The sequence below is a fragment of the Plecotus auritus genome (assembly GCF_963455305.1).
Source record: "Plecotus auritus genome assembly, chromosome: 4".
NCBI classification, from domain to species: domain Eukaryota; kingdom Metazoa; phylum Chordata; class Mammalia; order Chiroptera; family Vespertilionidae; genus Plecotus; species Plecotus auritus.
The window spans coordinates 4,927,792-4,955,758 of record NC_137775.1 but is presented as its reverse complement, the minus strand read 5'-3'; the positions used below and the strand labels follow the sequence as shown (position 1 = coordinate 4,955,758).

The 27,967-nt window shown below is 49.8% G+C and overlaps 1 protein-coding gene across 2 annotated transcripts in view; it reads left to right on the top strand.

The window, feature by feature from the left end:
• Window positions 1-20,741, top strand: part of TULP4 (TUB like protein 4) — a 149,998-nt gene extending 129,257 nt beyond the window's left edge. For both annotated transcript variants that reach the window (XM_080666165.1, XM_080666166.1), the window contains exons 10-15: window positions 965-1,109; window positions 6,498-6,642; window positions 7,632-7,725; window positions 9,849-9,992; window positions 11,961-14,425; window positions 15,662-20,741. In XM_080666165.1, coding sequence (XP_080522291.1) covers window positions 965-1,109; window positions 6,498-6,642; window positions 7,632-7,725; window positions 9,849-9,992; window positions 11,961-14,425; window positions 15,662-15,778 — 3,110 coding nt within the window. In that variant the 3' untranslated portion in view covers window positions 15,779-20,741. The remainder of the gene's footprint in view (window positions 1-964; window positions 1,110-6,497; window positions 6,643-7,631; window positions 7,726-9,848; window positions 9,993-11,960; window positions 14,426-15,661) is intronic.
• The last annotated feature ends 7,226 nt before the right edge of the window (window positions 20,742-27,967 follow it).

The window sequence follows — 27,967 nt, the reverse complement described above, 5'->3', positions numbered from 1 at the left end:
AATCACGCTCCTCCTGTAAGTTATTTCAGTATGATTGAAGGATTTGGCTTTTTTATTACTTGGTAAGGTTTTTGGAGCCTTGTGGGAATGAGGTTTTAGTCAGAAAAACAGCCATTTTTGAAGAATGGGGAACTTCCAGTGAGGGCAGCCCTCGGGTGGGGGGATTTGGGTAGTAAAGGGACGTGGGGTGTGTGAGGAAGGAGCAAAGGAGGAGGGATTTCGAGGAGGATATCAGACATGAGCTTCATCTACTTAGTAGTTTTGTGATGGCCCCACCTCTGTGCATTTCACCTTCTGCCTTGGGGCCTCCAATCTCCTGCCTGGTGGCCAGTTTGCAGAGTTATCCTGAGTGGCTGCTATACAGGTACCCTCAGAGGAACCCGGAGCTACCCTGGAGTCCGACTGCACAGGCTTCCCTGAGCCATTGCAAACAGCTCCACCAGTGGGACAGCCAGGCCCCCATAGACAACCTGGGGGCAAGGCCAGCAGACTGGTCTACAAGCCAGACGTGACGGCTCCGTCGGGTCTCCTTTCCAGAGAGCAGGCCCAGACCCAACAAGGGCTTTCCCAGACCCCAGATCAGAAATAGGTTTGGGGGGAGTCCAAGAGTCAGCAAGACCCTCACTCGGGTTTGGGCAGCCCACAAGTCTCTGACTCCCGGTGTGTCATAAGCACAGCAGTGAAGCCATTTTGGTCTCAGCTGTTGGCACAGTAAAGTACTCCCCTTCCTCTCCCCTCTCTCAGGGCATTAAAATACTGTGCCCATTTGATAAATGTAGAAGTAATTGCCTACTTTTGCTTAGAAAATATCATAGCATAAAAAATGTAAAAGGCAGCAGTACTCTGCTTCTTTCTATTTCACTCTCTGGACTTCAAATGATGGCCTGTCCTTTAGTTTCTAGTAATGATCATTGTTAGGGTCTAAGGTCACTTCCCTTACACTTGCTGGTTGGTGTCTTACCAGATGAAATCTATGGGAACAGCTTGATTTCTACCATGATCGACAGCTGCAACTGCTCGGACTCCAGTGACATCGAACTAAGTGATGACTGGGCTGCCAAGAAATCTCCCAAAATCTCCCAAGCAAGCAAATCACCCAAACTCCCAAGGTAATCTCTTCTGGGTGTTTGCCCCTTTTTGTGTCCCTGGAGGTGTATGTGTTGTGCCTGTAGCAGATCCCGTTGAAACCAACCCAGGAGAGCACAGAGAGACCTGCACCCCCACATTCACCCGGAAGGTCAGCCTGCAGTGGCTACAACAACTTCCTTCTTTCTTTGGGACAGAAAGACACCCGGTGGGAAGTTAGCTAAACCCCAGGGCTTCTCTGGGGTCAGTGCTGGTGGTGGGTGGCACAGAGTGGCCAGAGCCCCCAGGCATACAGTTTGAGAAAGTGAGGAAAAGGTGTTACAGTGTAGGTACTGTGTGGAAAAGATTGTCAGATTCAGTGCCTGTAATTCTGTAATTAGAGGGAAAATAGTAAACAAACAAAAACTTTAGACCCTGCGTTTTATTTTAAAAATCGAAACGAGCTGTAAGAGTAGATGGAAGGGCCCTGGTGTCACAGGTAAGAAGCATCCCCTTTCTCATCCTGGTGTCACTACCTGTGGGCTGTGTAACTGTACAAATCCTGACTGGATACTCAGGTCATTCTCTGTACAAGTTCACGGGTAGACCAGGTCTGCACTAAGATAGAGCCCTTCTGGCTTAAATTCTGTGATGCCGTGCCAGATTACAGTACAGTTTGCATACAGATACATACCTGCCCAGATCTGAAACACGTAATTCATTGCGCAGCTGGTTAAGGCAGTGTTGTCACCACCCCGATGAGGTTAAAGGACATTCCATCATCACGGAAGCTCTGTGTGCAGCCTCCCGTTCGATGCCCACTCTCTAGAATAATCACTCTTCTGACTTCTGTCACCATAGACTAGTTTTGCTTCTTCTTGACCTTCACATAAACGGAACCAAACAGTACGTACTCTTCTATTTGACTCCTTTGCTCAATGTAATGATTTTGAGATTCACTCCTGTTGTTGTGTCCAGCAGTAGTTTTTTGTGCTGTGGAATTCCACTGTAATGAATATACTACCATTGGTTCACTCCGTTTACGAAGTCATGGGCTTTGGTAGAACAGTTTGGGGCTATGATGAATGAAACCGTTATAGACCTTCTCGTACACGTCTTTTTGTGGACAGGTGCATGCGTTTATCTGAGGCGTGTGCTTAGAAGGGAAGTTGCAGGGCCTGGGGTAGCTGCGTGTTTAACTGCTCTGGAAACTGCCGAACAGTCTTCCAAGGCCTATACTATTGTGAGTTCCACCAGCAAAGTGTGAGGGTGCTAGCTGCTTTCCTTCTCACCTCCAGTTGTATCGCCATCTTTAAAAAATCGTTTTACCGGAGAAACCAAGATGGCGGCATAGGTAAACACCTAAACTGCTGCCTCGCACAACAATTTCAAAACTACAACTAAAAGACAGAACGGACACCACCCAGAACCGCAGGAAAGCTGACTGAGTGAAAATTCTACAACTAGAAGGAAGGAGAAAAGCTCACAGAGAATTGGAGGTACGGCAAAGGGTCTTTGTGCGCGCAGAGAGGAAGGGCGGCGGAGTGCCTGGCTGGCTTTCTCTGGCGGAAGGGGGAAGGGAGCCCCCGACCGCATTGAACCCCAGTTCTGACTGCACTGAACACCTATTCCGGGCGAGCCCCTGGGGACCCACGCTCTTGTGGGGGGAGTCTGGACTCTCGGGCGGAGACTCGGGAGCCGGGGAAGGCGGAAGACTGAAAGTCCGCTCGCGCCAGTGCGCACAAAGGCTGCGGGAGGCTGCCACAGGCTTTCCCTAGCGGAAGGGAGTGAGAGGCTCCTGACGGCACAAAACCCCAGTTCTGACTGAAGTGAGCCCCAGTTCTGACTGCAGTGAACCCCAGTTCCAGGCGAGCCCCCGGGGACCCACGCTCTTGTGGGGGGAGTCTGGACTCTCGGGCGGAGACTCGGGAGCCGGGGAAGGCGGAAGACTGAAAGTCCGCTCGCGCCAGTGCGCACAAAGGCTGCGGGAGGCTGCCACAGGCTTTCCCTAGCGGAAGGGAGTGAGAGGCTCCTGACGGCACAAAACCCCAGTTCTGACTGAAGTGAGCCCCAGTTCTGACTGCAGTGAACCCCAGTTCCAGGCGAGCCCCAGGAGACCCACGCTCTTGTGGGGGGAGTCTGGACTCTCGGGCGGAGAATCGGGAGCCGGGAAGGCAGAGGACTGAAGGCACACACGTGCTAGCAAGGGCAAGGCTGATGGGAAGCCAAGACTGAGACTCCACCCCATCCAAGCTGAGCACAGAGGCTAGTGCAATTTGGCAAGTCTAATCCTATAAGGCTGTCTCCAGCACCGGACTTCTCCCAGCATAGACACAGCTGATCCTTACAGCCAACTGGCCTGGAGGTCAATTCTTCCCAGTGATACCAACAACAATAAAGACTTAATTACAACAAGGCTGTACACACAGTCCACAAAGGTGTGCACCAAGAGTGTCCACCTCAGGTTAACTGGGGAGGCAGACCCACTGGACCAAATTGGAAACCTAGCACACAAATCTACCAACTCAGGGAAGCAGTGAAAATGCGGCGTCTAAGAATCAGATCACAAACGAAAGAAATGGAGGAAAACAAACGACTGGATATAGAATTCAAAACCACGGTTATAAGGCTTTTTAAGAATATCCTAGAAAAGGCCGATAAATATAACGAGACCCTCGAAGAGATGAAAAAGGACCAACTAGAAATTAAACATACACTGACTGAAATAAAAAATATTATACAGAGACCCAAAAACAGACAAGGGGAACACAAAAATCAAGTCAAAGAATTGAAATACAAAGAAGCAAAAAACACTCAACCGAAAAAGCAAAAAGCAAAAAAAAAAATCCAAAAAGTTGAAGATAATGTAAGAAGACTCTGGGACAACTTCAAGCGTACCAACATCAGAATTATGGGGGTGCCAGAAGAAGAGAGAGAGCAAAATACTGAAAACCTATTTGAAGAAATAATGACCGAAAACTTCCCCCACCTGGTGAAAGAAATAGACTTACAAGTCCAGGAAGCCCACAGAACCCCAAACAAAAGGAATCCAAAGAGGACTACACCAAGACACATCATAATTAAAATGCCAAGAGCAAAAGACAAAGAGAGAATATTAAAAGCAGCAAGAGAAAAACAGTTAGTTACCTACAAGGGAGCACCCATACGACTGTCAGCTGACTTTTCAACAGAAACTATGCAGGCCAGACGGGAGTGGCAAGAAATTTTCAATGTGATGAATAGCAAGAACCTACAACCAAGATTACTCTACCCAGCAAAGCTATCATTCAGAATTGAAGGGCAGATAAAGAGTTTCACAGACAAGAAAAAGCTAAAGGAGTTCATCACCACCAAACCGGTATTATATGAAATGCTGAAAGGCATTCTTAAAGAAGAGGAAGAAGAAAAAAGGAAAGATAAAAATTATGAACAACAAATACATATCTATCAACAAGTGAACCTAAAAATCAAGTGAATTAAAAACCTGAGGAACAGAATAACCTGGTGAATACAATAGAATCAGGGGCATAGAAAGGGAGTGGACTGATAATTCTCAGGGGGAAAAGGGTATGGGGGGGTTCATAAAGAGACTGGACAAAAATCATACACCTATGGATGAGGACAGTGGGGGGTAGGTAAGGGCAGAAGGTGGGGTGGGAAAGGGCTGGAGGGGAACTATGGGGGAAAAAAGGAGAAATAATTGTAATAATCTGAATAAAGATTTATTAAAAAAAAAAATCGTTTTACCCATTCTGGGGCGGGGGGGGGGGGGTGCGGTGGGATCTCATTGTAGTGTAATGATTGACGATGCTAAAGGCTCTTTACATGTTTATCGGCCATTTGAGCTTCTTCCTTTGTGAAGTGTCTGTTCAAGTCCTTGGCCATTTTTTATTGCATTGTTTGCTCTTTTTGAGTTGTAAGATTCTTTATGTATTCTAGCTATGATTCCCTGTCAGGCATGCGCACTGTCATATAGTCTAATACACATATGAATTTCTTCCATTGTGGTGAGTCTTTCTTTGCCCTGGTTCGGAGATCTGTGTCCACTGTGAGGGCGAGACACTCTTCTGTTCTCTTCCAGAAGCTTTGTAGTGTTAGCTCTCACGTGCATCTGGGGTTAATTCTGGTGCATAGTGTGTTAGAGGTCGGTGTTCACTTTCCCCACATAGATATCCAGTTGCTTCAGCAATCTGGTTGATTTTTTTTTTTCATCTTTGTTCTAAGCGTGTTAAAATTATAAATAAAATTATGAACTTTACTATACTTCTATAGTGTTTTGGGTTTTCTTGTAACTTAAGCAGAGAGGACATTTAACAAAAAGTAACTAAATCCTTCACCTATAAAGGACCTTTTTAAGATTTCTGGATGTTGCCATCCCCATAGTTCGTCCTCCTTCCTTCCGTCTTTCCCTGCATTGACTCCCCTACATGCAGCAGGCAGGCTGATCACCTCACACAGGGCTTTCACCAGCTCAGTTCCCCGTGCTCCCATTCTGTGGAGTGCTGGTGTCTTATCAGGCTCAGCAGTAATGGGAGGCGTAGGCTTTTCTTTATTAGAATGTCATCACCCCACCACATTCATTTTTATGACACTCTCTTGGGGTTAGACTGGCAGACCACAGATGGAACATGGAATCAAAAGGCTGCAGAGCCCCGGCTGATTTGGCTAGTGGAGAGCATCCACCCACAGACTGAAGGGTCTTGGGTTTGATTCTAGCCAAGGGTACATACCTCGGTTGCAGGCTTCATCTCCAGCCCCAGGTTAGGGCGCATGCGGGAGGCAACCAATCGATGTGTCTCTCTAACACTGACGTTTCTCTCTCTCTCTCCTTCTCCCCTTCCTCTACCCTCTCTCTAAAAATCAATGGAAAAATATCCTCCAGTGAGGATTAACAAAACAAAAAAAGGGGAGGGGGCTTCAGAAAAACTTGCATTCCACTGAAATATTTAATTTAAATGTTGCAGGCCTGAAATGCTAGGTCTGTTGAAACCCAGTGTTGTGCTAGGAATTGTAAAATGATGTAGCCGTAAGGTGAGAAGTGACTCTTCCCACCTGCCATTTTCCTCGAGACTGATTTTGCAAACCCCTGGCAGAAGACGTGGACATTTCTGAATTTACCGTAAGTCAGTAGAAAGTGAAAGATAGTTAATTCTCTGTGATTCCTTACAAATGAATTGCTTGATCTAACCTCACTATCTTTTAAAATATGGATTATTCCGTATATAATTCTGTCCTACTTTTCTCCTGTTCATGAAGCAAAAATAGGTGGGAGGGACTTGGTTAAATCAAGGGGCCTGGCTCCTAAGAATGTGACACCCATGGGTGACTGCCGGAAGGTGAAGGGACGTGCCGGGAGTGTGGGTGCCTTTCGGCCAGGGTGGCACATGCCTCCCAGGCTGTGGGTGCCTCACCCTCCCGCCTCGCCTCCTCAGGATCAACATCGAGGCTCGGAAGTCACCCAAGCTGTCCCGGGCTGCCCAGGAGATGTCCCGGTCCCCTCGGCTGCCGATGCGCAAGCCCTCCATTGGCTCGCCCAGCCTGACGCGAAGAGAGTTTCCCTTTGAAGACATCACTCAGGTAGTGTCTGGGTTCCCGGTTGGTCACATGTACCTGATGCGCCACAGCTCTTTCCCCTCCCCAGTGTGGGCTCGGTGATGGCCAGGCCCTCGCTACCCCGCCCCATGCCTGTCCCTACGACCCCAGACACCAGTTTAGATCATTAGAGCCCTGTGTGTCCCCCTCACCACCCCTGCCTTCAGGCAGGCCCATTACTTCCGCTCCACATCCCACAGGGCGTCCTTGCAACCTTCGACGCCTCCCCCTCCCCGCCAGGTGACACAGCCACACCTGCCTCTTCCCGCCTTTGTGCCTTTGCTCTGCCTTGGCCGCTGGAAGCCTGCGCACTCCCAGACCAGCTTCCCCTCCTCGGAAGGCTTCCCCTGCCTGGCTCAGCCACAGTAACTGCAGAGCCTCGAGTTTAGAACTGCCTTGTCACATTTCCCAGTGACTTCCTCGTGTGCCAGCCATCCCCGGCCCTCTCGTCATCAGGGCGTAGGCTCTTTGGGGAGCTGCGTTGTACACAGTCGTTGCCTTCGGATACACGCACATGCAGGCATGGCTAGGCACAGAGATAACTTGTCATTTTTTTGAACTTCATTGACTGAGAGATCAGGGGATAGTTTCAGGAAGGTGTCAGGGCAGCTGATGTTTTTAGGAGAAACATCAAAGATGAAAATGGATTCAGAGCCAGATCCCGTCTCTAGTTCAGTGACTGCGGGAAAGGAGAGGTGAAGGTGAATGTGCCCAAATGCCACTGGTGGCCTGTGATCTGCACACACGCAGGCACACTGGGACCCGTCTGCCTCTCGCTGCGTGCAGCTGGTGAGCCCGTTTACACCGGGGCTGGGCGGCTGTGTTGGCCCCTGCGCTCCACAGTGGTGGGCGAAGTGGGGGTGAGTGTTTCATGGGGCACCTGTGGCTTTCTAAGCAGTGAGTGTTATTGGTCTTCTTGTTAATAGGAAATATGGGAACAGATAGTAAGTTTCTTCCCCTCTTTTCTTCCACAGCACAACTACCTTGCTCAGGTCACGTCTAATATCTGGGGAACCAAGTTTAAGATCGTGGGCTTGGCTGCTTTCCTGCCAACCAACCTCGGTGCAGGTAACCATGTGCTGTTTTTGGCCCGCTGTCCTAGTTGAAACCCAGACTGAAAAAACGACGTCAGTTTTCAGTGGCCTAAAGTAGAAAATGAGCTCACATGACATCGAAAGATTAGCACGTATTTTACCTCCAAACTTGGACTCCAGCATTATGATGTCACAAAAAATCAGAATAATCACTCAGATTGGCTTTTTGCCAGTGGTGCTTTCATTTTTTAAAATAATCATCCCTGCCCTGGCTGGTGTTCTCAGTGGTTAGAGCGCCGGCCTGTATTCCAGAGGATCTCAGTTTCGATTCCCAGTTAAGGACAAGTGCCTGGGTTGCAGGTTCGATCCCAGCCTTCCTTCAGGATGCATGAGGGAGGCAACCAATCAATGTGTCTCTCTCACATGGATGTTTCTCTCCCTCTCTCTCTCCCTCTTTTTCTCCCCCTCCCTCCCACCCTTCCTTCCACTCTCTGAAAAATCAATGGGAAAAATATTCTCTGGTGAGGATTAACAACAAAATCATCCCTAACTTATAAAAATGGCAGAAATAGCTGAAATTCCTATCAAAGATCTCAGATTTTTTATAGATTTCCGTTTTTTTTATTTCTGGCCATTCGCTGTGGGCAGGTTTTGGTACCGGTATCTTTAGGTCCTTGAAGAAAGCATTAGACTATAAGAAGAAGCTGGCTGACTGTGGGCACAACTTAGTGGTGAATCTTCGTAGATGTCATTTCTAAGTAACAAGTCAATATCCTTTCATGAGAGGAACACGTGAATAACCCTGTAATGACCACTGGATGGAAAGTTATCTCAGCCAGCGCCAGTCCAAGCACCAGCCTTGTAAAGGAACTTCAAAAAGGCGGCCTGCTGCCGAAACCGGTTTGGCTCAGTGGATAGAGCGTCGGCCTGCGGACTGAAGGGTCCCGGGTTCGATTCCGGTCAAGGGCATGTACCTTGGTTGCGGGCACATCCCCAGTAGGGGGTGTGCAGGAGGCAGCTGATCAATGTTTCTCTCTCATTGATGTTTCTAAATCTCTATCCCTCTCCCTTCCTCTCTGTAAAAAATCAATAAAATATATTTAAAAAAAAAAAAAAAAAAGGCGGCCTGCTGTGCCCTGGGAATGCTGGCCAGTCAGCCACCAGGCCATGACAGGTGATAGCTGGAGAGGTGGAACAAAACAAAACAAAAACAAAAAAGAACTTCATTGACTGAGAAAACAGATCATGGGATAATGGTAAATAGTAGCTCACAGGAAAAAGTATTAAACCTAAAGTTGACAGGCAATTTCATCCTGATTTTAACCACTGATTCATTATTTTTTTTAAATGTATTGATTTGAGGGAGGGAAACATCGATTTGTTGCTCCACCCATCCATGCATTTACTGGGTGACTCTGGTATGTGCCCCGACACGGGATTGAACCCCCAACCTTGGCATATCAGGATGATGCTCCTACACCCGGCCAGGGCCGGATTCATTATTTTTTAATTTACTTTGTCTCCTCTAAATATTTTAGTTGCAATTTGGCTTTCTCCTAAATATCTCTGTTAATTAAATTAATCTTAGTGTTTAAAGAAACCATGTGGAAGTTCCTGATAAATCTCTATTCTGATCATAAAATTGAAAGTTATTAAGACAAGAACTCAGTCCTGGATAGAGGCAGCGTTTTATTTCTGCCTGATGCACGTCGCCCCTTATTGTCTCATAGTTGCTCTCAAACAGCTGCGTGTTTGCCCAAGATTGTCTTGAGCTTGGCAGTCTGGTTATCACAACTGTTTTCACTAAATCATCTTTCCTTTTACAAGTAAGCTTTTTAAAAGTATCTATCATACCCCAGCTCACTCAGAAAAAGAATTTGAGTCTAAGATAGGTTTTTAACATTCTAAACGTGTGGTTCTATAGACAAACCATTGACAAAGTGGTTGGGCTAGACCAAAAATTTGAACCCAGACTGTGGCTGGGGTGGCTGGTTGTGCCCCAGGAGAGACGGAGTGCTGCTCTCAGACTGGCCTGCGTGTGCAGACGGTCTTGGATGGCAGGAACCCCCCTTCCCCGCCCTTTCTCTGGCTGTGACCCTGTTGGTCCTTGGCTGTCGTCCTTATGTCTCTACTGACTGTCTCCGCTCCCCCCACCAGTAATCTATAAAACCAGCCTCCTGCACCTCCAGCCGCGGCAGATGACCATCTATCTCCCGGAGGTCCGGAAGGTTTCCATGGACTACGTGAACCTGCCTGTCTTCAACCCCAATGTGTTCAGTGAAGACGAAGATGACTTACCAGGTGTGCTCACACAGGACGCCTAGCTGTCGGGAGCCCTCTCTCTGGGCTGTGCAGACAGAGGGGCTGTTGCCTCACAACCTCCTTGGGAGCTTCTCGGGTAGAACCTGAAAGCGGCCCCTTCCTTGGAGAGAGAGCGAGACCATAGCCAGAGGCAGGCCACTCCAGATGGGTCGGTGGCCGTGGCAATGAGTGAAGGAACTTACGCGCCTTACCTTGGGCGGCTGTAAGACGGGCAGATTCCGCACCCACTGCCAGAATCTTAAAAGTTTATGTAGAGGCCCTAACGGGTCCGTCACATACGCCATCCAGCAGACTCATTTTCAAATATCTATAGTGCTTTCTACTGGGAGATCCTGTTTTGATTAATAGATTATAATGATTTCTAATTAGTCTGCCAATTATTTGTATGTAACTATTCTCAAAAAAGTCCACCTTCAATTTTACAAATGCTGTAGAGACTCCTCTACGTATGTCCAAGCAGGTTCTGAAAGTCTCTGGTTTCTGAGCCAGAAGAAACCCCACATTCTCCGGATCTGGTCGTTCTCCAACAGAGGGTCGCTGGTCCTCGTGGTGGAGCCGAGAGGGACAGGCATCCCCACCTCGGCTCTGACGTTGGGAAATGGTTGCCCTTCCCTCAGCCCAGGTTTTTACTGTCAAGTGACCTGTCCTGTGCTGTCTGCCAGGAGCTGTCCTAGGCGGAGCCCATGTTCTGGACTGCGGCAGTCCTAAAGCGGGGCTTGCAGCCACGGTAACCTGCCGTGTGCTGAGGCCCCACAGCTTGCGCTTCCGGGCACGTCCCCTGCTGTTTCAGAATGCTGGTTGAGAAGTCTCTCGCACAGTCTCCGCACGTCCTCCCTGCTCTCTGATACTCGGCCCTTTTTGCTGCCGTGGTTCCCAGTGAGGGGAGGGAACGTTTTGTCTCAGGACTTACACTTAGTGCTGGTGACATGGCGAAGAGACTGTCCTTTAGCAGGGACGATGCCTGCCCGCAGCACCCCATACAGATGGAAGGACAGCTGGGGGGGGGTCTGAGGAGGGACAGTAGGAAACTTGAGACAGGATCCAGACGCGTGCAGCCAGGCAGGAGTTACATCTCACGAGGGAATTACCTCAGGGAGGAGGGGGGGCATCTCTTACAGGAGCCAAGGGGGGCTTGGTGTTGGATGAACCAACTGGCTTCATCCTGCAATTCTGGTGAAAGGTCAGCCAGCCTTTATAATCACCCTTTAAACTCTATTTCCTGCTCATTCTGGTTGGCACACAGCACTCAGAGAGGCCCAGGTGAGGCCACTTGAGACAGGGCAGACAGAAGGGGGGCTCTGAGCACCTGTCAGTATCTGCTGGTCATGGCTCAAGTGTGTACCCTAAGTTCTCACCACTCATAGACAGGATATAGTAACCCCAACCTTACATACTGTTTGAAACGCTGAACAGCAGGTAAATTAGGAAATGAGCCTTCCCCTAATATGCAGATTTGCTGTGTGTTCTTATTATTGGTTTCTATACTCCATTTTACATGTTCTGTTACAGGAACTTAATTTACATAGAAATTTCATACACGTCTGCTGTTTGCTACAGACACATTCCACACTGACCAATACATGCCCGTGGAAAAACCTCCTCGGATCGTCATGAGTACAGAGCGTCTTGGAACAATTCAGTATTCGCCGTGTTACCATTTGAGCACGTGGTGCCAAATTGAGAAGGTTGAAAAGCCCTGACAGTGCCTTTAGCTAATGGGTGAGGACAGGCTGCCTGCAGGACCTGCCAATGGCCTGGTGCCCTTCCCGAAACACCAGAGAAGCTTCATGTAACTTGTGTGAACAGATCAGCTTTCCCCAAGCAAAAATCTCCGTCTATAGCAATTGCATTTTGTAGACAAAGGGCTGGATGAATTGAGAGGTGTTACTTATGCAGACCCAGTTTCATGGGGCTATTTTGTAAGCAGCTTGTTTTTCTCCCTTCCAGTGACAGGAGCATCTGGCGTGCCTGAGAACAACCCACCTTGTACCGTGAACATCCCTATTGCACCCATCCACAGCTCAGCGCAAGCCATGTCCCCCACGCAGAGCATCGGGCTGGTACAGTCCCTGCTGGCCAATCAGAACGTGCAGCTGGACGTCCTGACCAATCAGACCACGGCCATGGGGGCCGCTGAGCACGCAAGTGAGAATGCCACCCAGTACCCGGTCTCCAACCGCTACTCCAGCCCTGGACAGGTGATCTTCGGGGGCGTAGAGATGGGCCGTCTCATCCCGAACCCCCCGCAGCTGTCCCTGCTGCCGCCTGCACAGGGGCCCGTCCAGCTGTCGGTGATGGAGCACGGAGACCGCGAGCACGAGCACCTGCAGAAGCCCGCCAAGGCGCTGAGGCCGCAGCTGGCTGCCGAGGGGGACGCCGTGGAGGTCCAGGTGGCAAAGTTGAACCCCCCACCGCCTTACCCGGGCACAATCCCTGCCGCCCCCACCACTGCACCGCCCCCGCCCCCACCCCCGCCCCCGCCGCCTCCTGTGGATGTGTGCTTGAAGAAGGGCGACTTCTCGCTGTACCCCACGGCCGTGCATTACCAGCCGCCCCTGGGCTACGAGAGGATCACCACCTTCGACAGCAGCGGCAACGTGGAGGAGGTGTGCCGGCCTCGGACGAGGATGCTCTGCTCGCAGAACACCTACACCCTCCCCGGCCCAGGCAGCTCGGCCACCCTGAGGCTCACTGCCACCGAGAAGAAGGTGCCTCAGCCCTGCACCAGCGCCACCCTGAACCGCCTGACGGTCCCGCGCTACTCCATCCCCACGGGAGACCCGCCCCCCTATCCCGACCTGGCAGGCCCGCTGGTCTCCAGCCGGGTCTCGGCGCAGCGGCTCGACGGAGGCCTCATTCACGCCACGCTGCGCAGGAATAACCGCGAGGTGGTGCTCAAGGCCGCGGCGCCTGCTGAGCCCCCTCGGGTCCACCCGCCCCTGCAGCACCCGCACCCGGCCAAGCTCAAGGGCACAGCACAGTTCCCCTTGAGGCCCCCGGCAGCCCTCTACACCTGCAGTCAGTGCAGTGGAGGGGGTGCGGCCGGCACAGGGGGTGCGCAGACGGCGAGCACCTCCCCGCTGGCCTCGCAGTCCTCCTACAGCCTCCTGAGCCCGCCCGAGGGTGCCCGCGAGCGCACCGACTATGTCAACTCGGCCTTCACGGAGGATGAGGCGCTGGCCCAGCACTGTCCTGTGGAAAAGCCGCTGCGGCACCCCCCACTGCCTGAAGCTGCTGTGGCCGTGAAGCGGCCGCCCCCCTACCAGTGGGACCCTGTGCTGGGGGAGGACATTTGGGTGCCTCAGGAGAGGACAGCACAGACTGGAGTGCCCAACCCCCTGAAACTGCCCCCCCTGGTCGTAGGTCAGAGCCAGCACCTGGACGTGTCCCGAGTGCCCTTTATCTCCCCCAAGTCTCCCACCAGCCCCACTGCCACTTTCCAGACGGGCTATGGGATGGGAGTGCCCTATCCAGGAAGCTATAACAACCCCCCTTTGCCAGGAGTTCAGGCTCCCTGCTCCTCAAAAGATACCCTGTCCCCAACACAGTTTGCACAGCAGGAGCCCACTGTGGTCCTGCAGCCAGCCTACCCTCCCAGCCTGTCCTACTGCACCTTACCCCCCATGTACCCCGGAAGCAGCACGTGCTCAAGTTTACAGCTGCCATCCATCGCCTTGCACCCCTGGAATTCCTACAGCGCGTGCCCGCCCATGCAGAACCCCCAGAGCACTCTCCCCCCCAAGGCACACTTGGTGGAGAAGCCCCTCGTGTCCCCACCACCACCCAGCGACCTCCAAAGCCACCTGGGTACAGAGGTGATGGTAGAGACCTCAGACAACTTTCAGGAGGTCCTCTCTCTGACGGAAAGCCCAGTCCCCCAGCGGACAGAGAAATTCGGGAAGAAGAACCGGAAGCGCCTGGACAGCCGAGCCGAGGAAGGGAATGTTCAGGCCATCACCGAGGGCAAGGTGAAGAAGGAGGCGCGGACTCTGAGTGACTTTAATTCCCTGATCTCCAGCCCCCGCCTGGGGAGAGAGAAAAAGAAAGTGAAGAGTCAGAAAGACCAGCTGAAGTCGAAGAAGCTGAATAAGACGAACGAGTTCCAGGACAGCTCAGAGAGTGAGCCAGAGCTGTTCATCAGCGGGGACGAGCTGATGAACCAGAGCCAGGGCAGCAAGAAGGGCTGGAAGAGCAAGCGGAGCCTGCGCACGGCCAGCGAGCTGGACGAGTTCAAGTGCCGGAAAGCCAGCGAGAGGGAGGACGGGCGGCTGGGCAGCCAGGGCTTCGTGTACGTGATGGCCAACAAGCAGCCTCTCTGGAACGAGGCCACCCAGGTGTACCAGCTGGACTTCGGGGGGCGCGTGACCCAGGAATCGGCCAAGAACTTCCAGATCGAGCTGGAGGGGCGGCAGGTAAGGGTGTCCCCGGGCCTGGCCAGAATCGAGATTTCTCGTGGGTTTTTAAAACCAGGGGAAGGGTCTCAGTGCTTTGGCCTTTGAGGAGCATTTTCCAAAGGCCAGCCGTGAAATGTGGAAACCAACTGACCCTCTTAGGTGGGGGCCAGTTCTCTCCCCCCTCAGCCCCCCGGCTTTTCTTAGTTAAGTCAGTTGTCACCTGTTACCTTGTTATGCCAGCAAATGTTCCACAGTTGAGCCACATAGTAGGGTTTAATTACATTCCCTTTTTTATTGTATAGGGTTTTTTCCCTAGATATATTAATTACCCCGTTGTGTTTGTTGGCTTACTTCTCTATGTATTTATTGCTAAGTCATTCCCCGGTCCTGTGGCAGGATGTAAATCTCCCTTCGGTACAGTTAAACTCAGTGGGGAATTTGTCAGTTCTTTCTGCTCCAACCCAGAACGCAGCTCTCGCCCTGCTGCATAGCTCTTGTGCTGGGACTACTTCTCCACTATCCTGGGAAGTCCCTTCACCTCTCATATTTAAATCCCATTTTCATTCATTCACCCAACGAATATTTATTGAGCACCTACTATATGCCTGGCAAGCTTCCAAGCAAGGAGTTGGCAAATTGTGGCCCACGGGCCAATCTGGACTGCTTCCTGTTTTCGTAAATACATTTCTGACGGCTGTAAGTACAGAAATTAAAGCAGTGAGGTAAACAGAAAGGCCCTGGCCTCGTAGAGTCTACAGAAATGGAAGAAAGACCACAAATAAAAACCATGTAATGTGACAGTTATGTAATGGTCACTGCAAGTACTGAAATGACAAAGGGAAGCAGGCTGGGGAGGGGAGCATGATGGGAAGGAGGTGTGCTGTGCTCGTCCCTCTCTGGGCAGTGACGTTTGACAATTACAATTGATATTCCTCTTAAGCCTCTTCCAGCTTATAGATTCTTCTTTCTACTTTCTCCTGCCTGTTGCCTTGGTGAGGAAGCCACTTCATTTGACCTGTGGAGCTTCCCACGCCCTGAATTTTGCTCACTGTCTCCCCACTGCGTTACTTAACATGTTCCTCCATTCCTTTGTGTCTGACAAACTCATAGTTAGAATTAGAAGCCTACCAGAGTCACTTTTGTTGGCAAAAATATCTCCTAGACCGTGCTGTCTGCCTCCATGAGGAGCCGCAGACCTGGTTGCCTGTCCACCTTGTCTCCTTATAATGTCTTGGCTTCGCTGCCTCCCTCCAGGTGATGCAGTTTGGAAGGATCGATGGCAATGCATACATTCTGGACTTCCAGTACCCCTTCTCGGCTGTGCAGGCCTTCGCCGTGGCCCTGGCCAACGTGACGCAGCGCCTCAAATGAAGAGACCGGCTTGGGGAGCAGAAAGCGACAGGAGCCTTTTCAGAGAGGTCTGATCACGGATGGTAGAGGAGCCGCAAGGGCCTGGGGGCCTGGGACCAGAAGACAGGAGCAAACTGGGAAAGTCTGCCGGGCCCAGGAGCGGGCACTGACCGTTAGCGTTGTCGTTTGGGCTTTCGTTATTCTTTATTGTCTTTCTTTTTAATCAAACAGAACAATACAGAAGAGAGGTGTTTGGAGGCAAAGATACCAGGCACCTGGTGTTTTTTTGGAAACATAATTGATTGTGGTGATGTTCCACTGGGCTTGCGTATGTCAGCTACACACAATGGGTCCTTCAGAGGGAAGTCAGACTGCATTGTAGCCTGCCATTCTTTTAGACGTACGGAGTATGCATTCTTCTCATTCTCCACAGCATCAGTAGTGTACAATCAAAAACCTTTCTTTAAAAAACACACCCAAGACCCTGAAGGTACAGGTTCTCTTGAGGGACAACATTTAATTCACACATGTTAATGTTACTCCCCGAAAGGTGACTTGATCAATGAAGGGTATTTTGGCAAACGCACTGTTTGACTATTAAAAGTGGGCTTTCTGTAGGTGCTGTTACCAGGTAGGAATAGGATATGGTCCTGATGATGTGGGGGAAGGGATGACGGGCGAGGAAGAAAATCCTGCACATGCACACCTGGCGAGTTCCACAGTGTGACTTGTCATAGTACAAGGGCTCTGCTCCTCTCTGGAGGATGTTGACATTGAAGATGCCACTAAGTTTTGTAATATGTCCTAATTCCGTGGGATCAGTATGGCTGACTTGAGGAGAAGGTAGGAGAGAAACATGGCAAGGTCCCTGGCACGGTGGGGGCTATGGTTTTCTCAGCTGGAGCCGGGGCGAGTCCTGGGTTCCCCCTGGCTGAAAAGTAACATTTACTCCCTCTCCTCTTTTGTTGTTAATCTGAAATGTGACCGTAGATGTTATCCTTCCCATCAGACAACACTGTTCTACACCTTCTTTTTCTAAAAATGCTAACGATGCTGATTTGAAAGCACTCCTCCTCTTTCGGCTACATTAAAATTCAATTGACGAGAAATGTGTTTCACCAGGTTAGAAATGTAGGCAAAAACGCTTAAGCATTTGCCAGGGTATGAAGAGGTAGTGGTGTGGTCCTCTCCTGCACAGAAGTCCCACTGTCTTCTCCAGGAAAGCCAGTTGTTTATTCACTGTGCAGACTGTTGTAGAGATGAACCTCTGGGAGAGCATGGGTAAAATGGTAGTGTTTACGGTAGTTGCTGGTTAACTGCAGAAGAAACATCCACTGAGATTATCTTTTCCCACCTCACCCGTCCTCAGCGGACTCCTCGGGCAGGGTTCAGCCCTGGTGACAAGAACTATCCTATGTTTGGATTTTGTTTGAAAACAGAAAAGTGGAAAACTACAGAAAATTATGTTTCTTATTTTAATTCCATGTTTTAGTTTTGAAATGTGTTCTTAATTCCCTGTTTTGGTTTAAAATTAGAAAAGAAACTGTCCCCTTCCTTTCCCAGAACAAGAAGACATCCACCATGCACTACCCTCTCCAGCCCCAAAGAAACACAGATACGGTTTTAAACACGGCGAAGGGCACCTCCCGGCTGGGACCAGCTGACATTTCAAAACAGTGAACCTGATTCTTTGGTGGCTAAATTCTTCCAAAAAGAATTTAGTCATGTATTCAGATTTATCTAATTCTTTTATGTGAGTTTTTGTAGCTTGATATGATGTTTCAGTGGTTATTATTAGTTGTGCAATATGGTTATAGCCTATTTCTAAAATAATTTAAATGCAATTTTCTGTTTTATTGCCCAAGAGATCATTATTTATCTTGCTTTAATGGTGTTCTTAGGAACTACTTTACTACTATTTACTGGTGAGTTATGCCCATTTTATAATTTACTTAGAAAAACAGAATGTAACGACTTACTTGGTAGCAGCATATTTTGCTGCAAGAAATAAAGAAATAAAGAAGTTATGATGGGGGGTTTGCTGGACAGTGTAACTTTTTCTAATTGGGAAAAACATTTCTATTAATCCTTTAAGAGTAATTTTCTCTTTGCTTTTTGAGGTAGTGATTATATATGAGATAACATATCCTAAAATATTTCCTCCTCTTTTGAAAATTTTATTTTTAATTAAAAATAAAAGGTGATATGAAATGAGAAGAGACTTTTTAGAATTAGAGTAGGTAGCAAAGGAAGGGATTTTTAGTAATAAGTTTTAAAAGTTTTGACTGGTTTTTGAGATTTAAAGACCATGAAAGGGGGTACTTTTTAGAACTTCTCTTAATAAGAGGAAATATTGGGAGAAATCCTTGGAATTAATGCTACAAATACATGCGTAAAAAGAATGCATAGTAGCAAATAATTAACTAAGCTCATTAATTCTTGGACCACTCCCCAAAAGGCGTTTTCCCCACGTGGAGACAGAGGCCTCCATCCTGGATGTTTGCACACGTAGTGAGCCTCTGCATTAGCGCTGCTCTGCTCGCCCGGCCCAGGAGCAGGTAATGTCAGGTGCCAGGTCTCCTTAAACAGATGTCTGCAGCAGTGTGCTGTCTTCTAAGCTAATGGTTACGGCTTCTCTTACTTTAAAAATTGTTTTCATTCAGTCGGTCTCAATTTGTTAAGTACTACTGAAGTCAGTACTTTAAGCAGCAGAATTCTACATACTTTATGTTTATTGTAAGCAATTTATGAATATTAAGATACCTCATTGAATCCTTACATATAAAAATACTAGAGGCCCGGGGCAAAAATTTGTGCACCAGTGGGGTCCCTCAGCCTGGCCTACGGGATCAGGCCAAAATCAGCTCTCCTACATCCCCCGAGGGGTCCCGGATTGCGAGAGGGTGCAGGCCAGGCTGAGGGACCCCACCAGTGCACAGTCGGGGCCGGGGAGGGACACAGGAGGTTGGCCAGCCAGGAAGGGGCCACAGGAGGGCTCCAGGGCATGTCCGGCCTGTCTCGCTCAGTCCCAATTGGCCGGACCCCAGCAGCAAGCTAACCTACCAGTCGGGGCATCTGCCCCCTGGTGGTCAGTGCTCATCATAATGAGCAGTTGAGTGGCCTTAGCATATCATTAGCATATTACACTTTGATTGGTTGAATGGACGACCAGACACTTAACATATTAGGCTTTTATTATATAGGATTAGCCCAGTAAACAGTCAACTACATAAAAATCCATGCCTTTTTGAGGGAAGTAGTGTATTAACAAACAAACAAACAAAATTTTAAATTTGTCTTAACTCTAACCTCATCAAACCAAAGGCATAGATTTGTATACAGTCCATTCACTAAATGTATAATTTTGAAAAAAATTGATGTAAAGGAGTCAGAGAATGTCAAAGCTTGAATGGTAGTAATGTCAGGATCATGCAGGTTAGTATTTTTCATCCAAGGCCATTGCTCCTTGTTGAGTGCCCCACGAGGACATGTGAAAACGTGTACGTTTATCCTGTAATCAGAGCAGGAAGTCAGGAGACCCAGGATCAAGCCTGATCTGCCACAAAGTTGGAGGGTGACCTTGGGCCTCCACTTGTCTGTCTGTAAAATGAAAGGGATGAGCTGCACAATCTAAACTCCTGTCCAACCCTAACAGCCCTGGCGCTCAAAATGTGACCAGTTCACTCCACTTTACGTATTCGGAAGGTATGTTTCAGAACATTGCCGTTTTGTAGAGAGTTTTCTTTTCCATGTTAATGGGCTATCTACTGAATGTAAATCAGGGCATTTGAGTAGTATCTTGAGAAGATTCACCTCTAGAAAAACGCACTTTTCATAAAATTACACAAAAGCACCAATTCCAGATAAGACAGAGAAGCCTCCCCACGAGGCTGCCTTGCCCAGTGGCCGCCCTTGGAACAGCCCTACAATAATCACCACTTGCCCCAAAGACCATTGAGTGCATTAAAAAAAACAAAAACAGAGTAGTGTAGGCCTAGGCCCTCTTGGAGTCTTGCGATGCTCTGGGGTGTTCAAGTGCAGGTTTCTGGGAAAAAGCCCAGTGTGTTCCTGTGTGGACCATCCATCACTTGGCCAAGTCAACGGTTGTGAACTAAGTTAATTGAGACAACATGTGTCAAAAATGTTGTTTGAGTTCCTGGGATTTTGTAATAGCACACATCTCAAAACTCTTCATCATTCGTGTATTTTCTTATCTTTGGCTGATAAAACTCTGAAGGGTTGTGGCTTATTTTGTTTTCATTTCTTCGGCTTTGTGCAATTTTCTTGTAACTTTACTTGTACCTGTATTTTCTGTTTACAAGTTCTTTTAAAGGGGAGGGATAGGGTTCTATGATCTCGTTTATTGTAGATAAAAAATTCTTTTCGTGTTGTAGAAAAGCATGGGTTACGTGTTTGACTGAAAAAGGCACTGTGTTCTTTACCAAAGGGGTGTTGTTTTTGCATTTGTTTATAAATGCATTACTTTGGTACTGTAAATTTGGACATAATTTCTGAGTTTATTACTACTGTCATTTTTTTCTCCTTTTTTTTTTTTTTAAACTATAAATGCACGATGCAGGTGCACAGGTCCCAGACCAAACCAGACCACCAGCATGTTCTCGTCCAAACCTTGGGAATGGTGCGCTGCCCCCTGCGCCTCATTTCCGTGGCGTTGGTTTGCTTTCACTTCCGCACCCCGCTTTGTTTTACTTTCCCAGCAGTATCTGTTGAGATGATCAGTTGCATTCTAAGGAGCTCACCCTGATTTGCCTCTCTTCTTAGGTATTTTGTGTATTAGATTGTGAGGGAGATGTTCTAGAAGGCATTCATGGTTTGCATTCCAAATGGTGTGGTTTGTCCAAGTTATTTTCTGTCTTTATTATTGAGATGGATTAATCTCCTTATTTTTTCTTGATGATTTGAAGTTGTAAGAGTTGTCCAGCTATTGCTTAATAAAATTTTGCAGATCCAAAAAAAAAAAAAATCAATTGCTTGTGTGCAGAAACGGGAAAAAAAAATCAATTGCTGTGTGCAGAAACGGAAAAAAAAAAATCAATTGCTGTGTGCAGAAACAGAAAAAAAAAATCAATTAATGTGTGCAGAAACGGAAAAAAAAAAATCACTTGCTGTGTGCAGAAACTGCCGCTCTCCGTTGGCATGCCCCACCCTCCAGTTGCTGCTGTGGCCCCTGGTTGATGCCCTGAGACATTACCATCAGCGCTCTTTCTGAGAGGTCGGGGGTGTGCTGTCGTCCTGGTGAGTTGGTTTGAGTTTGTGTTTGCTTTTTCTTGTTTGTTTAAAGAGGACCCACTCAGGATGCAGCTGTCACAGCCCCTACAAAGTCAGAGGTGCTAATGACACCCTCACCTTCTCTGCTGCTTGGAGGGATGGTTACTAAAACCAGGTTGGAGCAGTTCCTCTGAAGTGCTAATGTGTCTGTAAATTGTCATTACTCATGTGTCTCTGTGCGCCCTCTCCCTCTGCCCAGGGGAGGGAGTCAGGGGCTGGGAGGCTCATCTGTAAATACTAGTTCACATGTACATTGCAGAACTACCCCTTTGCTCTTTTCAAGAATAAAAATAGATAACACGATTACTCAGGCTTTAGGAGACAGAACCACAAACCACTGTCAAGTCTTAAATTCTAAGCATGCATTAAGTTTTAAAATAACCATAGGGCTGTAAATCTATGCTTTAAATCAGGGGTCCTCAAACTTTTTAAACGGGGCCAGTTCACTGTCCCTCAGACCCTTGGAGGGCCGGACTATAGTTTAAAAAAAAAAACTATGAACAAATTCCTATGCGCACTGCGGGCCCGGGACGAGTCGGCTGCTAAGCAGGACAGGCAGCGGCACCCGGCAGGCCGGATCAATGTCCTCAGTGGGCCGCATGTGGCCCGCGGGCCGTAGTTTGAGGACGCCTGCAATAGTAGCAGTCATACAAGACTAACTGACCTGAATTTTGTATAAGAATCAAAATATATCTCTTATTATGAAAGTTTGTGAATTTTAAGGTAATATACATTGTACCTTTAATCAGTTAAACCAGGTAGCAAGGACACCTTGTTGATAACAAACCCCCACTTTCCCTGTCCTCCAAAAACAAGGGGCCAAAACCTTAGCAGCAGGCTGGGTCTGGGTCTGTGCTAAGTAAGGGCCCAGGGTCAGCTGTGGGCCGTTCATTCAGTGTGAGTCGAAATCTCCAGAAGTGATTTGTTTTTAAAGCCCTGGTAAGAAAACATAGCAAATCCCTTTCCTTCTAAAACTTACTTTGAAAAGGATGCATGCTCTTTTTATTCTAGTGTTCAGAATTCTTTTCCTGGCAGTGTTAAAAGAATAGGGAATCAATTTAGCTCTTGTACCCTGGCCCCAAAAACTCACTGTGGAAGAGAAGGACTGCCCCCTGGAGACTGCATTGCCACTTTCCAAGAGCGCAGCACCAAGTCTCCAAGCCCCATTAGCAGTGAGTACCTTGCGCCTTCCTTTCCTTTCAGGAGAAACTTGAAGCATCCAGAGGTTGAAGTGATTTCTGGATTCCATAGACAAAAAAAAAAAAAAAAAAAGATCTGAAATAGAATCCAAGATTTCTGGGTCACATTAATGAACAGACCTGGTTTATTCCCAGCCTCTCAGTCTGGTGTTCCGTAATGCTTTGCCTGTAATGAGCTATGAGCTACCTACACTTAGTCACCGCCTGAGAAAGACAGCATCAAGGTGGGCGCCCTCGCCCGGCAGCAGGCGAGCTCATCCCTGCAGCTGAGAGCGCTGGTTCTTGAGCTGTCAGAGAGAGCACCTGGCTCCCAGGCTGTGTTCCTCACCGGGTGCCACAAGGAGCAGGTCTGCGATGTGTTTCTCTGCCGTCTCAGAAGCAGCTGCTCGATGCACTGAAGACTGTGAAACAGTCCACGTGGAGAATGGGCTCGTTTCCTGAACTTGCTTAAAGTTTCCGTTACGACGGCTTCAGACACAGAAAGTGCACCAGCCGGAGCAGGACCTGGGCAGGAACGGTGTCAGGTGAGGAAAGCGGTGTACCTCATGCCTCATGCTTGCTTTTTTGGGGGGTTTCCTGCTTTTGCTCTATTCCAGGCACTTTCTGAGCCCAGTTTCACTGCACGCACAACTACCGCTCCCTCGCCCCACGAAAAAGATGAGGGGGCGGGCAGGGGCCTTGGATGGTGAAGGCTCTCGCATGGCAGTATCTCAGACTACGAATCAACTTGCCTCTCAGTCATGCCGGCCACAGTCCACCTTCTTCAACCATTAGGGGGGGGGGGGGGAACCTGGACTTACTCTTTCCACTCTTCTCCAAAGTGGGGAAGAATATGGCGGTCCTGACACCACGCCCCATTGCACGCGGGGCACCATGGGGCACTGCATCTCCTCTGGTTTGACCTCCCCTCATTCCAATGGTCCGTTGTTTCTCCTTTCGCATGAGTTTCTGTGTCTCCTGTCTCCCAGGTGCCACCTTGAGGGTCTCGTATGAACCGCCTGTCACAGTCTTGCACTTTGGCCCTGTTGTGGGTGCAGTCCCTGGTATTAAAAGGAGAAACCCTTGAATCCCTCTTCTGCCAGCCGGTAAACAGGCGAGCCGCCCGCACACCACAGTACTTGAGACACAAGCATGTAATGCATACCTCCTGGGAGGAGTGTCCTCCAGTCACTTCCTCCTGTGGGTGAGCCCCCAGGGCCCTTCAGGTCCCAGTCCTGCTTCCCTCGAGGACCTGTACTGACCGCCGGAGGCTCCAAAGTCCTGGAATTATCATGCAAGGCACCACCGAGGTTTGTGCTCTCCAAGAATTGGAGTTCATACCCAGAAACGTGGTCCGAAACTGAACTTTACCTGGCTGGTAGGTTATCTGCAAAGAGTCAGTGTCTCTGAACTCTTCTTACAAGAGACTTGTCATTTCAGTTTCCCAAAATATAGAGCCAAGGACAGAATAGTCATCTGGCCTGGAAGTCAGATCACAAATAATGTCCCCTGGGAGCCCCTGAAAGCTGGCAGCCACCTAGGGGACTGCCTGATGGAAGGGAACAGCTGGTGTCCCCCTGGGGACGCCTAAATGAAGGGGGACCAGGCCTCAGCTGTTTCCCTGGGAGAGGCTCAGTGCTGAGGGCCCTGAAGCGCCACCAGAAAGATGCCCAGTTCTTCCAGGGAGACAGCCTGGGGGCCAGGGTTTCCTCACGATGACCTGGGGGTGCCTTTTTGCTTGACTGTTGTGGAAATAAAGACCCACCAACCAAGGACAAGCGAAGGCTGCTTACCCAGAACCTGCTGTAGCAAGAGAGTCAGCTGCCATCGCCATCGGGTGTGTGGCAGAGACTCCAAGGCAGGCGGGAGGGGGAGAGCTTGGAGGAGGAAAGGCACGCCCAGGTGTGCCCTGAGAGGCTGTGGGCAGGGGAGCCGATGGCAGCTGGTCGGCCTCCCGGTGATCAGTTAGGGTGTCTAATTGGCTTTCTTCAGTTGGTTCTCAGTTGCAAGGGGGGCAAAGATTGGGGAAGCTGTCAGTTTGTAATCACGTCCTGGTCATCTGGGGCCAATTGTTATAGAAGGTTTTGTTTGTCTTCCTGGGTTGTTGGAAGAGGTAGCAGTCTGACTTCCTGTAAGTCTGACTTAGGCTGGCTTCCTGGGCTGGTCACGTAGATGGTAGCTTGGAATTTTTATATTTGGTCTGGCCACTGTCCATCTGTATATTCAGTCTCTTGGTTTAAACAAGCAAATTTCCAATTTTCCTGAATTCTATCATCAAAAGAATGAAGCCAGCCTACCCCCCATGAACAATAAATTGACCTCAGTAGGAATATCCGACAATTGCACCATTACACCTTTAAATACACAAGAAGAAACCAGTGCTGTCCAGTCACCTGCATCTCACCGCAGTTTCTACTTTGACCTTGCAAACATGGGAAGGGAGTGCTGACTGGGCACGTCCCGGAATAACCACCAGGGCGAAAACTCCTCGGGGGCCACTAGAAGTGATGCGAGCCAGGTCATCAGGAAACGCTCCGCAGCTCATACTCAGAGTAAACTTTACTACAAGCCTCCTTTCCACTCCATTGCCGTAGTTTGCCTCTAAGGAGCACAGAACCGCCCCGCAGGCTTGCGGGGAGGCCTGGAAGCTGGGGTTTCTGTGGCAGAGTTGGAACAATGACGCTTCGCCGACAGAGATTAGTTCAGGGAAATGTGCTCACCCCTGACAGGGCTGTGCTATTAGTTACCAAGTCGCCTGCTTTGGAAATGTTTAGATAAGAATTCTCCTCCCTCCTCTCCATAACACCACCCTAAGGAGGAAGTGATTGCGGCCCCTGGAGAAGGGAGGCCTGGTGGCAGACAGTTTGAGAGAGCTTACAACAGGGGAATGCTAAAGCCCACATGTCAAATTCACGGGGCATCTCGTTCTCTGCCGAGCCTGCAAGCCGAGCTCCACGGACTCTGACTTCTCTGCCTCCCACGGGCGTGACTCAGCCTGGCCTGCCCACGTGACTCGGCCTGGCCTGCCCTTGGCCCATAAACGCGCTGAGCGCCTCCCACACAGCTCTCTGATTTGGGCACCTCGCGCTCCCTCCTTGGGAGAACAATACTTGGCAGCGAGGGTGGGACACCACAAACCCGGAACGCATCAGTCTGCACACAAAGGCGTTGTAAGTTGCAGGATTGAAGGATGTGTAGCACACGATGACAAATAATAAAATACGCAGTACCCTTCCTTCTGATTCCATAGCATATTGATCCTCACAGAATGTCTTTGTTGATTTTTGCCAAACGCATGTATCGGTAGCTAGCCTGTGGTTACAGTTGACATGAACGTTGGTTGATATTTTCATTTACGTTTATGAGCAAGACAGAGATGTATGTTCAGTGAAACGTCAGAACTCTACCTCATGTTAATAACATGAGTGATTTTGTTGCTACAGTGGATAATAGCTCTCAAATACTGAAAGAAATTTTCCTCATTTTTTTTTTGGTGCTCTTCATGATGTCATGGCTACAGACATGGTACACTTTCAGTTTAAACTGCATTATTAACATTGCCTCCATCACTTAAGTCTAGAGTCTAGACTTGAAACCATGAACAAAGGTAAATCAGCCCTCGATTTGGGGCTTTTGCTGATTTCCACGGTGTGAATATTCCCGCCAGAGCCAGCTTCAAGCACCCAACATAATATTGCTGAATGAGGCGTTGGAAGGAGATACGCAGTAAGTCGCAATGTAATGTTTAATAATGACTGCGGTTAACAGTCAGCTCTCAGGATGCCTGCACAGTTAACCAGAGGCTGTCAGGAGCCAGTGGTTCCCAGCAGCACATGGCTGCCACGTGGGTGTCGGAGCACAGAACAGCCCAGGCACAGACTGCGTGCAGGCTGCATCGGGCGTGTTTAACGCAGGCGGGCTGTGCTTCCCTCAAGTCACCCAGCTGCTGGGCTCAGGATACAGCTTGTGTCATTTCCCATTAATTTGGCAAATATTTAAGGAGTGTCACCAAGGTGCCTGTAGAGACAAGTAGCTTGGATGTGCGCAAATAGACACAGCCCTGCCTCGTGGAGAGGGTGGGCCCAGCTACTTCCCTACCTACCAGACTCTGCTGAGCCCCTTCTCTGCCAGGTCCGCTCCTCCTCTCCATTCAACGCCCAGAGTTCTGGAGCCCAGTGGAAGGGCTCACAGTTGTGCCAGATAACCAGGAATCAGCCTTGACCCCTGCCCCTCTGTCGTTCTCCGTGGCAATTCACCACCAAGTCCCGCCCCTATCTCCTCCCAGAGCTCTCAGTCCCTCCCACTAATCTCCACCTCCGCGGCCTTGACCCTGGAAAAGCCCTCATCGTCTCTCCCCTAGTTCTTCAGGGGCCTCCCAACTGGTCTTCCTGCTCCCTTGTTTCCCAGTCCACACTCCACTCAGCAACCAGAGGGATTATCCTATCTAATCTAATCCTATCTAATAAAAGAGTAATATGCAAATTAGCCGTCACTCTGCTGCAAAAATGGCGGCGCCCAGTGCTCTCAGTCCTTCCGGAGGCCCACAGTCTGGCTGGGAGGCACTCGCGCTCCCACACCATCAGAGGCAGCACGGGGTGTGCGGCTGGGAGGCCGCCAGGCCCCTAGGCATCGATCCCCACCGCCAGCGGAGGCAGCACGGGGTGTGCGGCTGGGAGGCCGCCAGGCCCCTAGGCATCGATCCCCGCCGCCAGCGGAGGCAGCACGGGGTGTGCGGCTGGGAGGCCGCCAGGCCCCTAGGCATCGATCCCCGCCGCCATCGGAGGCAGCACGGGGTGTGCGGCTGGGAGGCCGCCAGGCCCCTAGGCATCGATCCCCGCCGCCATCGGAGGCAGCACGGGGTGTGCGGCTGGGAGGCCACCAGGCCCCTAGGCACCGATCCCCACCGCCAGCGGAGGCAGCACGGGGTGTGCGGCTGGGAGGCCGCCAGGCCCCTAGGCACCGATCCCCACCGCCATCAGAGGCAGCACGGGGTGTGCGGCTGGGAGGCACCTGGGGTGTCCAGCCAGGGGTCGCGTGGGATGTGCCCATTCAGGTAGCAGATCAAGCCTGGCTGCTCTGCAGCCTCTGAAGTGTCTGGGGCTGAGCAGCGAGGCTGGAGTGTTTGGGCCTATGTGCCCGGCCAGGGGTCGTGGGGACGAAGTGGACAGGCAGGATCCGCCTACTCCAGTGGCAGATCCAGCCTCACTGCTCCCCAGCCTCTGGCATGTCTGGGCCTGTCAGCCTCTCCATGAGGCTGGATGTTCGAGTCCAGGGGATACACAAGTGGGTCTTCTGGCGCAGGGGGACTTGATGCTGTGTCCCAGTTAGTGCTGGCCCCGACTCTGACAGCAGGGAGGAGGAAGTCCCACCCCCACAGAATCAGCCAGAATCAGCCATTGGTCAGACAGCTCTCAGTGGCCTGACAGCCATCTGACAGCAGGGAGGAGGAAGTCCCACCCCTAGAGAATTGGCCATTGGTCAGACAGCTCCCTGCCACCTGACACCAGGACTCTCATTCACCTGACAGCAGGGAGGTGGGACTATGTCTAAACATCTACTATTGATACAAGGTAGCTCTGCAGCTGAAAGAAGCCGGCATTATCGACAAAATGTCTGAAGACCAACGTGCTTCTGATCTTGAAAGAAGGCAGCACCTGCGACAGAATGTATCTGAAAAGCAGCTATTGGAAAAACGTCGCTCTGAAGCTGAAAGAAGCTGGCATCATCAACAGAAAAAGTCTAA